General features: G+C 40.1%; 1 protein-coding gene across 1 annotated transcript; it reads left to right on the top strand.

Moving 5' to 3' along the window:
- The first annotated feature begins 4,005 nt into the window (after nt 1-4,005).
- Nucleotides 4,006-13,810, top strand: LTV1 (LTV1 ribosome biogenesis factor). The gene is made up of 11 exons (XM_055714574.1): nt 4,006-4,340; nt 5,554-5,685; nt 6,170-6,358; nt 7,394-7,481; nt 8,408-8,528; nt 9,274-9,523; nt 10,252-10,379; nt 11,325-11,464; nt 11,695-11,747; nt 12,498-12,698; nt 13,307-13,810. The coding sequence occupies exons 1-11, from the start codon at nt 4,338-4,340 to the stop codon at nt 13,418-13,420; spliced, it is 1,419 nt and encodes a 472-aa protein (XP_055570549.1). The 5' UTR covers nt 4,006-4,337; the 3' UTR covers nt 13,421-13,810.
- Nucleotides 13,811-14,214: the final 404 nt, after the last annotated feature.

Here is a 14,214-nt window from a genome sequence, read left to right as displayed (position 1 = left end):
AAAATAGAAACAAATTATTCTCAAAGCAACTTGCTTGAATTTCACTAGATGTTCCTATTCACAAGTAAAATGAGGCAAACAAAATTCAAAACTTGGTTCTCCACTGCCCATCATGATCGATAGTTACTGATAACTATAAAAAATGTACCTGAAACATTATCAGCTTAGAATTGCTGGTATTTTAAAATATATTTTCCACATGTTTAATGACATTCAAAAGATGTGAGGCTGTGGAGAATCAATACTGATAACTTCAGCTTACACAGTCTGTATTTTACATAACAGTTATAAAATGAATGCATTTTCTTGTATTTTGGCAGCTTGACTTAGTGTGATTGAATACAGTAACTATAAAGAAGTGGCTGATCTGATACCGCATTTTACGCAGGTGTATTGATATCTGTGAATGTAAATAACGGGAACTGTTACAGATTAATGATAGCTGTTTCTTTGGATTTTATCTGTACTGTAGTATATACCTACACACACACACACGGAAATATATTCCAATATTGTCATTTGAAAAATAGAATATGTACTATCTTTTTTATACAGTACATATATTATGCTTCATTTATGGTGGGTTTTGTTTAACAAGCAAAAAAATGTGTGCTGCCTAGTTGTACAGTACTGTAGGATACTCTGCTGTGCAGTTCCAAGTGCCTTAGACAACTGTTTAACTCTTTGAATTATAGATCTATACAAATGAATATATTTTAAAATATGAAGAAAATTACCTCAATAAAATTGTTCAGAAAATCTTTACAGAAAATATCTTGTTCTTGACTCTCTAGCAAGTACATGGGCGTGTACAATGGAGTTAACTTCAGAGAGGGGTTACTTGTGGGAAAGTAGCCTCTAGAGGTGAAATTAAAAGACCCTCTGCATGGAAATGAGATGAAGGAAGGTTCCTGAAACCTTCCTTTAAATTCTGGGAGTCCTTCAAACATATCTGGTAGCTCTCTTGTGGGTGGTGTATTCATGCAGAGGTGTGTTCAAAGAGGCGATAGTTATTTTAAAAATACAAAGCTAGTGTTGTGGTTCAATGGTTCAGAGACCTAATTTACGCTCCTAGTTTCCCACATTTTTTTAATCAGCAAGAAATGGTTTTCACTAGTTTTGATTTCATTCACAGATTCACACCAGAATTATACCTACCGTACATGGACAAAACTGATCTGCACAGCTGAGGGTTCAACCTAATCTGCAGTATGTCTGCCAATCTTTTAACATTGCAGAGTGACTGACAGTAACTTGTGCTTTTTAATTACTTCGTAATAACTTGTGCTTTGCAAGAGCTAAGAGAAAAATTATTAGCATAAAATTCCTCACATGGAAGGAGAGTTGTTGATTATGTTAAGGAAACACATGCTTCCAGCATATTATTTTTCAAGTGGCTGTCTCAACAGTGAGACCATTCCAATGCTAACCATTCTTCTTCCAAAGCATAAAAGACGTGGTTGGTGACCTGACTGCTTTTCCCCTTAGTCTCTGTAGACGCTCTTTGCTGAGTTGAAACTGCAAGGTGTCTCAGCAAAAAAACACAGCTGAAGTGGAGTCTCCATCTGAGAGATTCTCTCAAACACATTTGACATACATGTGATACTAAATTTTGAATGTTGATATGTCGTAAATCAGTTGGAAGGAGATGACTTACTCTTAGGTATCAATAAAGGAGACAATATTATGCTTATTATTGCTAATCCCTCAATTTTAAAACTAATCTCCAGATGTATTACTGTTGACATACATTATCAATCTTCTGTGATAAAGCAGCCTGTTTTTTTAATCACAGTGTGAACATATAACATAGGTCCTTCCTCTTAAACACTTAGAATCTAAACAGGAAATACAGGGTGGGGATGTGAGTTAAAGCAAGACAGAAAACCCTGAATCTTAAAAAACTGAATAACTAAATTTAACTTACACATATGAAACAGATGATTAGCAACAGAGCTGAGAGCAAAAGCTGATTTTTCCCACTTCCACACTGACATGAAGATCCCAGATCAGATTTGGGATATACGGAATGACAGCGCTGCATCTATTAGATAGGGAGTCACCAGGCTAGGCTTACAAGTTTGTCAGATGTGATCCTGTTACCAAGTTTACATACAAGTACTTCACACTTCTGTGGATGCAGGGAACTGGAAGCAATGAGTCATATAATCTACTGTGTTACCCCACAGGTAAGTCCTAAACACTGTATTTTTAACAGCTGGGTGATTCTGCTTTTAATTATCTTGTGAAAAGGTAGCCCTGCCATTCCACTTGTCACTACGTTTGCAGGATAGATGTACTATAGGAAGCAAGTTGCTCCTGTTAGGTGCAGTCCTGAAAAACCTATTCACAGTTTACAGTCAAAGGGTTGCTAACCTTCCTGTACCACAAGGTGTGTACTACAACCTTCAGATGGCTGACAGTAACGAGATACCAGGTACTTTTAGGAAGTAAGAGGAATGGGAGGTCTAGCCTTTGTGCAGATATATTCAGGGATAATTTGAATCCTCTGAGTACAGGAGTCATTTCAACTGATGGAGCAGATCAGATTAGTTTGTGCACTTCCATAAGAGTGATGTGATGAAACTTGATGACAAAGATGCAAGACTTCAGAAAACAATAGCTAGAAGAGTGAAAATCTGGGCTCTTTTGGAGCTTTAGTGACACCTACTGAAAAACAATGAAATCCACTCAAATATTATTAAAGCTAATATTTTAAGGTATACATATATATTTAGCTGCATACACATACAATAGGAGGATAATACTTTCTTAGTTTTGAGTAACAAACTTTCCATATTTGTTATTTTTTTAGTTGTCTGTATGCACATAGAAGAAACTTCTCCCTTCTGTGTTTTACACTATCTTTCTGAAATGTAACAGAACAATTTTACATTGTATTCCTAAAACACCAAGCCCGCTTTTCTTTTTCTTAGCAAGGAGCATGTATGCTTGCGTCTGTGTGTTTATGCACAGGCATGCTACACGGCATAGGTATAAATTATACAGCTAGAGTGTCACATCACAAGAAATAGGAACCCATGTATGGCAAAACACTGTTAATATGAATATGTGGAACTGACACTTGAGCCTTCAAATTCAGCTTGGATATGAGCTTGTGTGGAGCCAGACTGCAAAGTATGTGTCCGAGACCCCCCGTAGCACAGCTAGTTGAAGAGGCCCGTTTTGCTGGGCCTCCTGTCACACACAGGTTCTTTATAAAAGTTTATCATATTTTATTGCAGCACCTGAGCACTGAAATGCTCACTGAAAGTAAATGAAATGACTAATGTCTGTCACGCAGCCACCTCTCATCTCCTTCGCTCGGACCGGAGAGGCGTGCAGCCGTTAACTCTGCGCTGCAGGACGCGCTGGGGATCTGCTGTTTGTGTGGAGCCCGGGGAAGGGTTTCTCGCCCCGCCGCCAGAGCGGCCGCCTCAGGGCAGCGCCAGGCGGCTCCGCCGAGGGCCGGCGGGCGGGCAGGAGGAGCCGCCGCGGCGGCGGACAGAGGCGGCGGAGGAGCCAACCGCCAGGCGGCTGCGAGCTCCCAGAGCTGCTCCTCTGCTCCCAGTATCTCGCACCGCCGCCTTCACCGGCCGCTCTCCCGGGCTGGGCTCCGTCCCGCCACCCGCGCCCCAGCACTGCCTCACGGCCCCCGCCGGCGCTCCTTCCCTCCTCTGCCCCCTCACGCAGCGCGCACCGCCCGCAGCCAGCCCGCGGCACGGCCCAGTCGCTGCCGCTGAGGCGACCGCGGAGGGACCGGGAAGCGACTCCGACGGCCCCGCCAAGCCCCCTCTGGCGCGGCGCCGCCCCGCCCCTCACGGACCACCCGCCTCCGGCCCCGCCATGCCCGCGCCGTCCGGAGCCGGGGCGGAGCAGCGCGGCGGCTAAGCCCCGCCTCTCTGCCAGCGGGCCCCGCCCCGCCGCCCTGCCAGCGACAGCCGGGCACTGCGCAGGCGCGCTGCCCTTTGGCCCGCGGCACAGCGTCCCGGCAGTGAGGCTCGCTGGCGGGTGGAACCATACTCCGCTAGTGCGGGGGGAGAACTGGGAAAATGTGCCTCCGGAGGCTGGCAGAAAGTACGTGCTTGCCTTTACGGAGCCTCCCTTTTATTAGAACAGCGTTTAAGTCGGAGAAAACTCGGGGTTTTTGTTACTGGGTTAAAAAAAGCCCTGTCCGGACTGGCAGCCCGTCGCTTCCCCCCCGGTGGTCACTGGTATATCCAAGATGGAGGCGGCAGGTCGCAGGTGCTGACGCCCGGCCCGCGTGAGAGCGAGCGGCACGGGGGTGGCGGCAGCGGCCCCGGCGGCTCCCCCCGCCGGCGGGCAGTCCCCGCGCCATGGTGAGGAGGGGCCTGGGGCCGGGGCCGGGCGGGTCGCTACCTGTCGCGTCCGGCCGTGCTCCCCCAGCGTCTGGGTTGGAATGGGGCCGTTTCCGTACCGCGTTTTGGAGGGGGAAACGGCGCAGCGAGCGCTCTGGCTGCCGAGCTACGCGGGAGACCGCCCCGGCCCCGCGGCGGGGAGCGGCTGAAGGGAGGGGAGCGGCTGAGGGGGTCCCGGCCTCGCGCGGCGTGCCGAGGCGCGTGCCGCAGGCCGCCCCGGGCGGGGGGCGCAGTTCCCCTGCTCGGCGTCGTGCGGCCTCGCCGGGCCACGGGCGCTGCCCTTGCACCCTCAGTCACCAGCAAGGCCGTAGGGGTAGCAGTTGCCTGCTTCCAAAAACTTGATGTATTTCCTTCTGTGGTTCTTCCGAGCGTTACACTTCAAGGAGTAATTTGGGGTTTTTACCTCGAGTCATGGTGGCAGTCGATACGCTCTGAACTTCGGTATGACATAGTGTGTCGTGTTGTATACTTAAACTTACCAGGTAAAGAAGATAGGTTAAATCCAGAGGTAGATTCCAAGTTGCATATATCTGCTATTACATCTTCTGGTCGGTAAGTAAAGCTGGAAATTTTGCTAAAAGTATTTCCCAGAGTCATATGTGCTAACTTTGGGAAAAGGCTTTTCACCAGGTTACTTCTGATTTTTACTGATCCAGAACATATATATGGTTTAGATGTTAGAGCTGTGTCAGTGTAATGGTGCAGTCTGTGGACTTGGTGGTTGATGCTGATTTGCTGGTGTAGGAACAGCTGTCTAAACAATTTCTAAGAAGCTAAGTGTGTCTAGATGAATTTCTTTATGCCAGTTTCCTTTGCTTCTTGAATGAAGTGTGTTTCAGAATTGAAACAGTGTTTAGAAAGTAGGTACTTAAAAATTCCTTTCTGGGATTATATATTAATGTGTATGTGGTATAACCAGATACTTACTGTACCAATGGATTGCCATTCTGCAGCCAAATACAGCTGCAGATGCTGTTAGAACATATGAAATGGCGGTTGCATGGGGTGAGAGGAGTTAAGCTACCACTAGTCTTTTTGCTTTGTCTCCAAGTATGTGTTTATAAGACGTTGCCTTAAAAGGAATACAGTAGCACACTTCATGCAAAAGATTCTTTTTAGCTGTATTTAGTATTTTGGGGTTTTTCTTAATCATTAACCTAATGTCCTTTTGCAGCCTCACAAGAAAAAGAAACCATTCATAGAGAAGAAGAAAGCAGTAACGTTTCACTTAGTGCACAGAAGTCAGAGGGATCCACTTGCTGCTGATGATACTGCACCCCAGAGAGTTCTGCTGCCTACACAGAAAGTAAATATTTGCTTATAATACTGAGGTTCATTCATATAAGAAATGCTTCAAGAAAGAAAAGTGAGTGTGCAATTGTGCAATTCAAAAACGTAGCTTGACAGAAGGTAGGTTTTAGTCCAGCTTATTAGAAACAAGTGGATGTTGTAGGGAATTGGATAGTTGTGAGTTACTGCCTGATGGGTTGAGGGATGACTAACTGGCATTAGGGATATAAATTTATTAAAAAACAAAAATTGCCTGACTCACCCCGAAAAAACAGACTTTGTTAGTTATGCTGTTTAAGGTCCTACTCGAGCAGCACTGGACCACCAGACTGGATGGTTACAACGTCCTAATTGGCTGTGAGTTAAGGTAATGGGCAGAGAGAGGACTGCAAGAATTTTAGAATTCAGGCATTCTCAACATATGTGTTACTTTTTTTTTTTTGCTAGTAAGTTTTAAATGAACTTAAGTAACTAAATGTATTTCTGTTTACAATACCAAGGGGCATGAGGAACAAAGGAGGGAAGAGCAGCGGAAGTATGGAGTCTTCTTTGATGATGACTACGACTATTTGCAGCATCTAAAAGAAGCCTCTGGCCCCTCTGAGCTTGTCCCTTCTGTGCATGGACAGCAAAGCAGAATTGTTGTCACAAGTAAGGGGCACATAGAAGATGAAATACAGCGAGTTTCAGTAAGTAGTGTTTTTGCTAGTAATAACGTTATGCTGTTCTTCAGAGTTTAGCATCCTGTAGACACATTAACCATATTCAACAAGTGTTATCATGACTGTGATCTATGTATGTATAGGATTCTTTTGACACAGTCAGACTTTCCTACAAGTAAAAACAAAAGTTGACAAGCCAAAGTTTATTGATGGGACAGTGTTTTGCTAGCACAGTGTTAAAATGCTTTGTGTACCCATGACAAGCTTTTCTTGGCAGAGGTGGCTTACAAAGGTATTTGTTTGAGCAAGTCATGTTTTTCTGGGGTTGGATTTTTAGAACTTTTGAATGCTCTGGGAGTTATGCATATACCAGATTATATTACCAGTACACCATGTTTTTAAAGTAGAATGTTAACAGAACCCAGAGGGAATAAACCCAAACTTTTCAAATTGCTGGCATAACTTGTGGGATTTCATGATGCTAGACCACATTGGAATGGAAAATCAGTGAGTAATTTCAAGCAATGAAGTGTGCAATTGCCAGTCAGTCACTTTTCATTGAGGGAGTTTGGTTTGACCAAATACTGTAAGTTCAGTCAAAACTGATGTTCTTAATTGGAAATACCTTCGGGTACAGTTCAGAGACACTACATAAGATTTAAAGTTATTTTAGATGGGCATGTTAATAAGCCTTTCAATAAATGGGTAATTTCAAATGTGTGTTAGTGTTTCCCCCCCCCCAAAAAAAAAATATTAGAGATTTCATTGTGCCTGCTGTACAGCCATTCTCTAAAAAGCTTCAGAAATGCAAAAATACTGTCTGTATACCTGGAGAATATTGACACAAGAATAAATGCTGCCAATATTTTACCTAGCTCTTGTTGCATAACTTTGACTATTTGCCACCAGTAAAGTAGGGCTTGTCTTAAATAAGTAGCATTCACTTATAATTATATAAGAGTTTGTTTGGGTTACATTATCTGCATATTTTTGTTAATGTGAACTCACATGAAAAACTGAGAACAAGTATATTGTGGTGTTGTTTTTTTGTTTGTTTCTAAGGCTCCATCTATTAAGTTGCCTTCCTCAGTATTTGCCACAGAGTTTGAAGAGGATGTGGGGTTGTTAAATAAAGCTGTTCCTGTTTCAGGTATCATTAAATCTCTTTCCTTTCTGTAATGTGAATTGCTGTCTTGGTAGTAAGCGGTAATTATGGCTTTGATTACATTGTCATCTTAATTTTGGTTTAGAATAGGCTTGATAGCAGATAAAGAATGACCTATGATATTTACATTTCAATTTGAGACCTATTTCTGTGATTCACTAATAATAGCTTTTTAGCTTTGCTTGGGAGTGGTGGAATCCATAAGCTGTTATCATTGGGTGGCAAATATAAACTAATACTGGGAAAACTAAGTAATACTATTGATGTATTACTCCATCTGTTTGAATTCAAGCCTGGAACCAGATTTTCACTCTCAAAATACATCTTTTTTTCAAATGCTGAGTCATGTTTACTTTCCTTCATTATATTATATCAGTGTTACAGGCTGCAAGTATGCTTTTGTTATGTATCCATGTTTCACTGAACATTCACTTTACAGCTCTTTTAATATTTTATAACAGGAAGTAATTGTGGTAGTTCTCTCTGTCCTGACAGAAGGATGCTGAAGACCCCTCTGTTAATCGCAGTAGAGAAACACTTTCTGACCTTTTGTAATGCAGGGAATTCTAGGGGGTGGGAGCTAGGGTTGGCAGTTGGTCATACAGTACTTTAACTTGGATATCTTTTCTTCTGCAATATTCTAAGTAAAAATATATTAAAATACATTTATGGAAGCTTAAGACCTCTGGGGGATATTCTTTTCTGTATGAGGAAAATTGACAAGAGGCTGGTGACTTGGCCTCTCTTGTGTAAAGTCTAGAAATATTATTGAGGAATTTTCTGATTCTTGGGTTTAATTTTTCCTTAATGCAAACTAACAGTCTAGTTCTATTGGGTTTTATCCAGGAAGGTAGCTTCATAATGTTAGAGGAACTTACATATTTATGGTTTGGGTTTTTTTAACTTTCTAGGACCACGGCTGGATTTTGACCCTGATATTGTTGCAGCTCTTGATGATGATTTTGACTTTGACAATCCGGAAAATATCCTGGAAGATGATTTTGTTCTACAAGCAAATGAACTACAGAAGGGGTAGATAGAGCTTTGTAGAACTGTTTGTCATATGTAAATAGGAATGATGCCGTTTGTTTTTTTCATGTGCTGTAGGAAGCAAGAATGGTTTCAGATTTCAAATAGAATACTTAGTTGTATTAAAGGAAAAAAGTATTGCCTTGTGTTATGTGGATGGCAGCTTACAAAATCAAATTTTCATGTGTTATCCAAGAGATGGGTTTCATTTGTTACTTTGAGCTCATGGTTTATATGTGTGTTTACAGTTGCAATGTGTTGAATAACAGGAATCTTGAGCTATTAAAACATTACCATCTATCACATTTAAAACATGTCAGTAATAATACTGATGAAGGTTAACAGATGTTTCCAGAACCTTTACAAATAGGTTTTGGTATAGTTCTCATTATTTTATGAACAGTGAGGAATTTTGCTAGTTTTAATATTCAGGAATGCAGTATTTTTCTCTTTCTACTTTGACACATACAGCTGAATGTAAACATAGCCTCACTCTCAGTGCACATATGTGTGATCCAACGATCACCAGAAGTGGTTTTAGCTTTCAGACAAAAGTAGTATTATGCTGACTTTGGCAACATCATTGCTGCTAAACTTGTTTTTCTTTTACTGGCTTGAAAATAATCACGTTTTATCTTCTCCTCTCAAGATTTAAAGCTATTACTACCGATTTCAGATAACTCAGGTTGGTCAGGAGCTGTAGAAAGGTCCATGCATTATTCTAAAACTGTTTTATACTTCTGTTCAGGGGATCAGATGCTGAGGATGAAGATGAATGGGAAGATATGGAGGATGATAGTGATGGAAAGGATAGTTGTAGTAATGATAAAGACTATGATTCAGAAGGTCCTTTATCAGATGATGGGATTAATGAACAGACAAAAGAATTCCTTTTTATGCAAGAAGAAACCAGGAGTCGTTTCACAGAATATTCTATGACATCTTCAGTAATGAGAAGGAATGAGCAGTTAACCCTGTTGGATGACAGATTTGAGAAGGTGAGGCGGCTCAAGAATGTAACTGTTAAAAATGAGTGTTAAATGCTTCTTTGTGCTTTGATTCATCTTGTAAGGTGGTGTCCTCTACACCTATGCAAATTCTTACTGCCTTAAGTAATTATGGCATGAAACAGATGGTCTTTGCACATATCTGCATTTAATACTGGGTGAGTTAAGAGGCTTGTGTTAAATAAGTTATAGTGTTAACTGCTGATACAGTTAAACACTGATACAGTTAAACAAAATTACTCCAATCACTATAATGAGCATTCATAGTTGGTGTTACGCTTCTGTCTGAGAGGCTCAGTTCAACACAGCAAATCATGTACAAGTGCCCGGTAAAGACTCACTTCTCTCACCCTTTCTCCCCACTGTACCAAGCATACATTCACCAGATGGTGTCAGAGCAGTGGAGATACAGTATAACTGTCATCCTGAGCAGTGACAAGCTTTTTAATGTACAAATTGGGAAAATGCATCAGAATAAGAAACATTTTCCAGAAGCTGATTTTTATATTATTAAAAGATAACTTTGTGGCTCCCATGCTTAAAGAATGTTGTCATTAAGGAGGAAATGCTACTGCAGATGTGTTTGGCAGTCGTTCAGCAAATGAGAAGGAAAAGGAAAAAATGGCAAATAGAAAGAAATGTGTAGGTCTTCTTTAAGTTATCAAAGGAGTTGCACAACAAATGTGATCTAATTACAGATACCCACTTCTTTATTTTAGTTTTTTGAACAATTTGATGAAGATGAAATTGGAGCCTTGGATAATGTGGAGTTAGAAGGCTATATTAACACAGACAATACTCGGTTGCAGGAAGTCCTGAATGATTACTACAAAGAGAAAGCAAAGAAGTATGTATTCCCAGAAGTACTCTGCTTCACATAAGTAGTTATGTAATTCTGTGTTTATATTTAAAGTTTGGGAATGTTGTTTCCAGTTCATGTACTCAAAGATTACATCCCACAATGAAAGCAGCTATGTATGATATTACCCATTTTTTATGTCCCTGAATATCAGTTTTTGAGACCATAAAATTAAGTGGAGGCATTTTGTTGGTTTATGTGAGATTATGCTCCTTTTGTATAATTGTATTAAATTCAGTGTAAGTAATATCTGCAGGCATTCTTTTATTCCCTTTTTACTGTAACGTACCTTTCTCCTTGTACCTTTATTTTTAACAGGCTCTGTAGCCAAGTATATTCTGTCCTGATGGTATGCAACGGATTCCGCTGTATACCTAGTTAGATGACAAACTTGCAGGTGACTGTTGCATGAGTACCACTGGAGCACTGCAAAAATGAGTGCTTATAAAGCAACCCCATGTCAGTTTAAGACCACATTGCAACAGTGTATTTACTTTAACTTTGGGGTAGTATCACCTGCTTTAAGATAAATTGACTCAGTGTTCTCACATTAGTCTTTCGTTTCCCGATTGAAAGATACAGTAATGTGTCCCTTGGAGTGAAAGGTGCAGTAGCAGGGTACCTAATCCTCTCTAGAGCTGCCTTGCTGATGAACTGCAAAATATCTCCTCTTCCTGCCCTTCAGTCATAAATATTGTGTGCCACGTACTTTTGAAATGCATAAAGACTTCTTTTATTGACTGTGTCTCTTGTCCAAATGTTACAGTTTCTTTTGGGGATGCTTAATTAAGGAAACTTAATTTTGCTGCAAGTTTCATTGGGAATATCTTTCTCTGGTTTGGGGTTTTACTGAGGGGCGACTAGGTTTACATAATTACACATTTTTAAGAAAAGATAAGCCGTGCTTTTTTTCTTCTCTGGACTACTTCAAAGTTGTGTGAAATTGGATGCTCTTGAGCCCTGTGAAGATTTGGACTCTGCTATGAATGAAGAAAGTGAGGAAGAAAAGGAGGAAATAGTAGCTGTAGTTATCGAGGAACCAAAAGAAAAGTGGGATTGTGAATCCATTTTGAGTAAGTATTTTGGAGTTCACTTGTTCGTTCCTAGGATTTCAAAGTCAGTGGTAGGTGATCTCAGAACTTTTCTGACAGTGCTTTAGGTAAAATGCTGTATGCTTCTGGAGCACAACAGCAAGAATTTTCAAAGACTAATTTGTAATAAATTCACTTAAATTCTTTTTGCAAGCCTTTCTTCACTACTTTTTTTTCTTTTTTTTTGTTTTTGTTTTCCCTTTGTGACCTAGGTACATATTCAAACTTATATAATCATCCAACACTTATTAAGGAGCCATCAAAGGTAATTTTCTTGAACTTATTCTGAGTAACACCCTGGCCTGGGAAAACTTGAGACAGAAGTGATTTTCTTAATGGGTATCTGTTTTTAAAAGGAGGAGGGAGCAGAAGAGAGGGCTTGGGAGGGTGTTAATCTCTGGTATTACTTCCTCACTGAAGGGGTGGGTGTATTTTTTTCTATTAGAAGGAAAATTGAGTAAGTTCAAAATTTCTGTAATTGCTAAGCAGAAACAGAGAGCAATGAATTTACTTCGTTATCTGTGATAGACCTTTGTGTAATCTGTGTTTCTCAAGCACGTATTAGGTTTTTTTTCCTTTAGCATAGGCTTCTGTTTCCCCTTCTACAGTTTGAAACAATTTATTCTAGTTCTTTTTGGCTTTCCAGACATTTCTCGTCATTAGAGCACAGCTTGACATTCCAGATTTTGAAAGGAAACCTTTTTCTTGAAAGCTTAGAAAGGAATATTAAATGTCTACTTAAGGTCTTTTTTGTTTTTCATTAGTAATATTTAAATAAAAGGGAGAAATTTTTTTTTCCTTGTTCTGTGAGGCTGGATTCTGTTCACAGGTTTGTTTGAATTCTTATTTTGGAATTAATACACATTTTTCTGAGGGAAGAAAATAGTGTGAGGAAACTTGGATGTCTATTACTGTTAAATCTGAATCTAACTTTTTTATATTGATAAGGTAGTGCAATGTGTGCTTCCTGGAGAGAAAGCTAGGGACCATTAATAATACGCACTCTCTATTTTAGCCCAAACCAATAAAAATATCCCAGAAGACAGGAATTCCTCTACATATCTTGCCTCAGAAGAATCTTACTGCTAAGCAGATTGAACGCATGCAAATGATTAATAGTAGTGACCTGCCAAGAGCATCAACACAGCCCCGTTCCAAAGACGAGAGCAAAGAGGATCGCAAAGCTAGAAAACAGGCAATAAAAGAGGAGCGGAAGGTATGCTTTATTTAAAATAAAACTCTGCAGAAATGTGTTGTTATCTGAATTGTGTCTTACAGACTTCTTTTAAAGCTCACTTGATCTTGTGGCTGGTAATTAAGAGGAAAAACTTGCTGATCTCAAAGGATTAAACAAAGGTTCTTTTTTAGGAAAAAAAAATTACTAGAAGGAAAGTTAACATCGTAATTTTGCCATCCTTATTTCCAGTATGGAAATTTTGAGTCTGTTATTGTGGCCACTATTACATATACACATACAGAAGGAGCCCTCGTATTATTATCTAGGGAAGCAAAGAAAACATTTTTGATGTCTGAGATCTCACAAAGTGAAGTCTCTGAAAGAAATGTGGAAAAATCAAATTGGCTACAATAATATACCAGTTGTTTTATTTAGGAACAGAAATCACCAGCACATTAGAAGCTTCACCTAATTAGAGATGATGATCCTGGTGGTACACATGTTAATTTGAGTACTGATAATTAGTGCTGTAAATAATAATATTGTCCAGATTGCTGCTGTTTTCATGATCCAGAACTGTTAATTGGAATGGTTTCTTTTAGCATGTTATGCTTATTTTCTAAATTTGTAATTATTCGTATGCACAGGAACGCAGAATGGAGAAGAAAGCCAACAAGCTAGCCTTCAAGTTGGAGAAAACAAGGCAAGAGAAAGAGTTGCTAAATCTGAAACAAAATGTTCAAGGATTGAAGCTGTCTTGATGAAACTGAGGAACTTACTGTGGAAACATCTTTTAAGTTTTCGTTTGTATTGAGAAGGGAACTGCAAACTCAAGGCTTTGCCAGTCACTCTCGAGGGGTTTGTTATTCAGATACGACTGTAGCAAGAACCAGTAACTTGTCATTCTTTCTGAAATGAAGTCAAACATAAAGTGGTGTATTAGTGATGTCTGTTCTGTCATGAGTGACACGGCAACTGTTGCAAAGTTTCATTACAGTAGAAATGTATTAAAATGATAAGTATTTTTCTTACAAGCTATCAGTGGACAAAGTTTTATATGTATATTGTTGAATGTATTTGACAAATCGGCAGAATCCTACAGATTTGATCTGATTAGATTCTATTAAACTATTTCAGTTTACAAAGCAATATATCCGTGTATGTCTTCTCTCTCTTTTACTGATGGCTAAATATAGTGCCTTGATATAGCACAGTTTTGCAAGTCAAGGAGGTTTCACCCACTCCTTAGTTTTATTCCGGGTTGGCTATTTATTGTTTGGGCACGATTATGAAGGATACAGAATAACCTTTTGTAGCCAGAGGTGTCTGAAAAACTGTTGTGTAGCTAAACATCCTTGTTGCTGAACCAGAGTTTTACATTTCTTGGCAGATAAAATCTGTCACAACATGGGTTGCAGTTACAGTAGTCGGTGACCCTTACTGTTGCGCTGTGATCAGCTTTGCAGAAAGTACTCAGTCTGAGCAGTGTGGCCAACAAAATAGCAGATACTTAGAAAAATACTGTATGTTGCAGATAGCCGTTGTCTTGATTTTC

The sequence above is a fragment of the Falco cherrug genome, chromosome 6 (assembly GCF_023634085.1).
Source record: "Falco cherrug isolate bFalChe1 chromosome 6, bFalChe1.pri, whole genome shotgun sequence".
NCBI lineage: Eukaryota > Metazoa > Chordata > Aves > Falconiformes > Falconidae > Falco > Falco cherrug.
The sequence above is the reverse complement of the archived record's forward strand: the minus strand, read 5'-3'. Positions and strand labels throughout refer to the sequence as shown.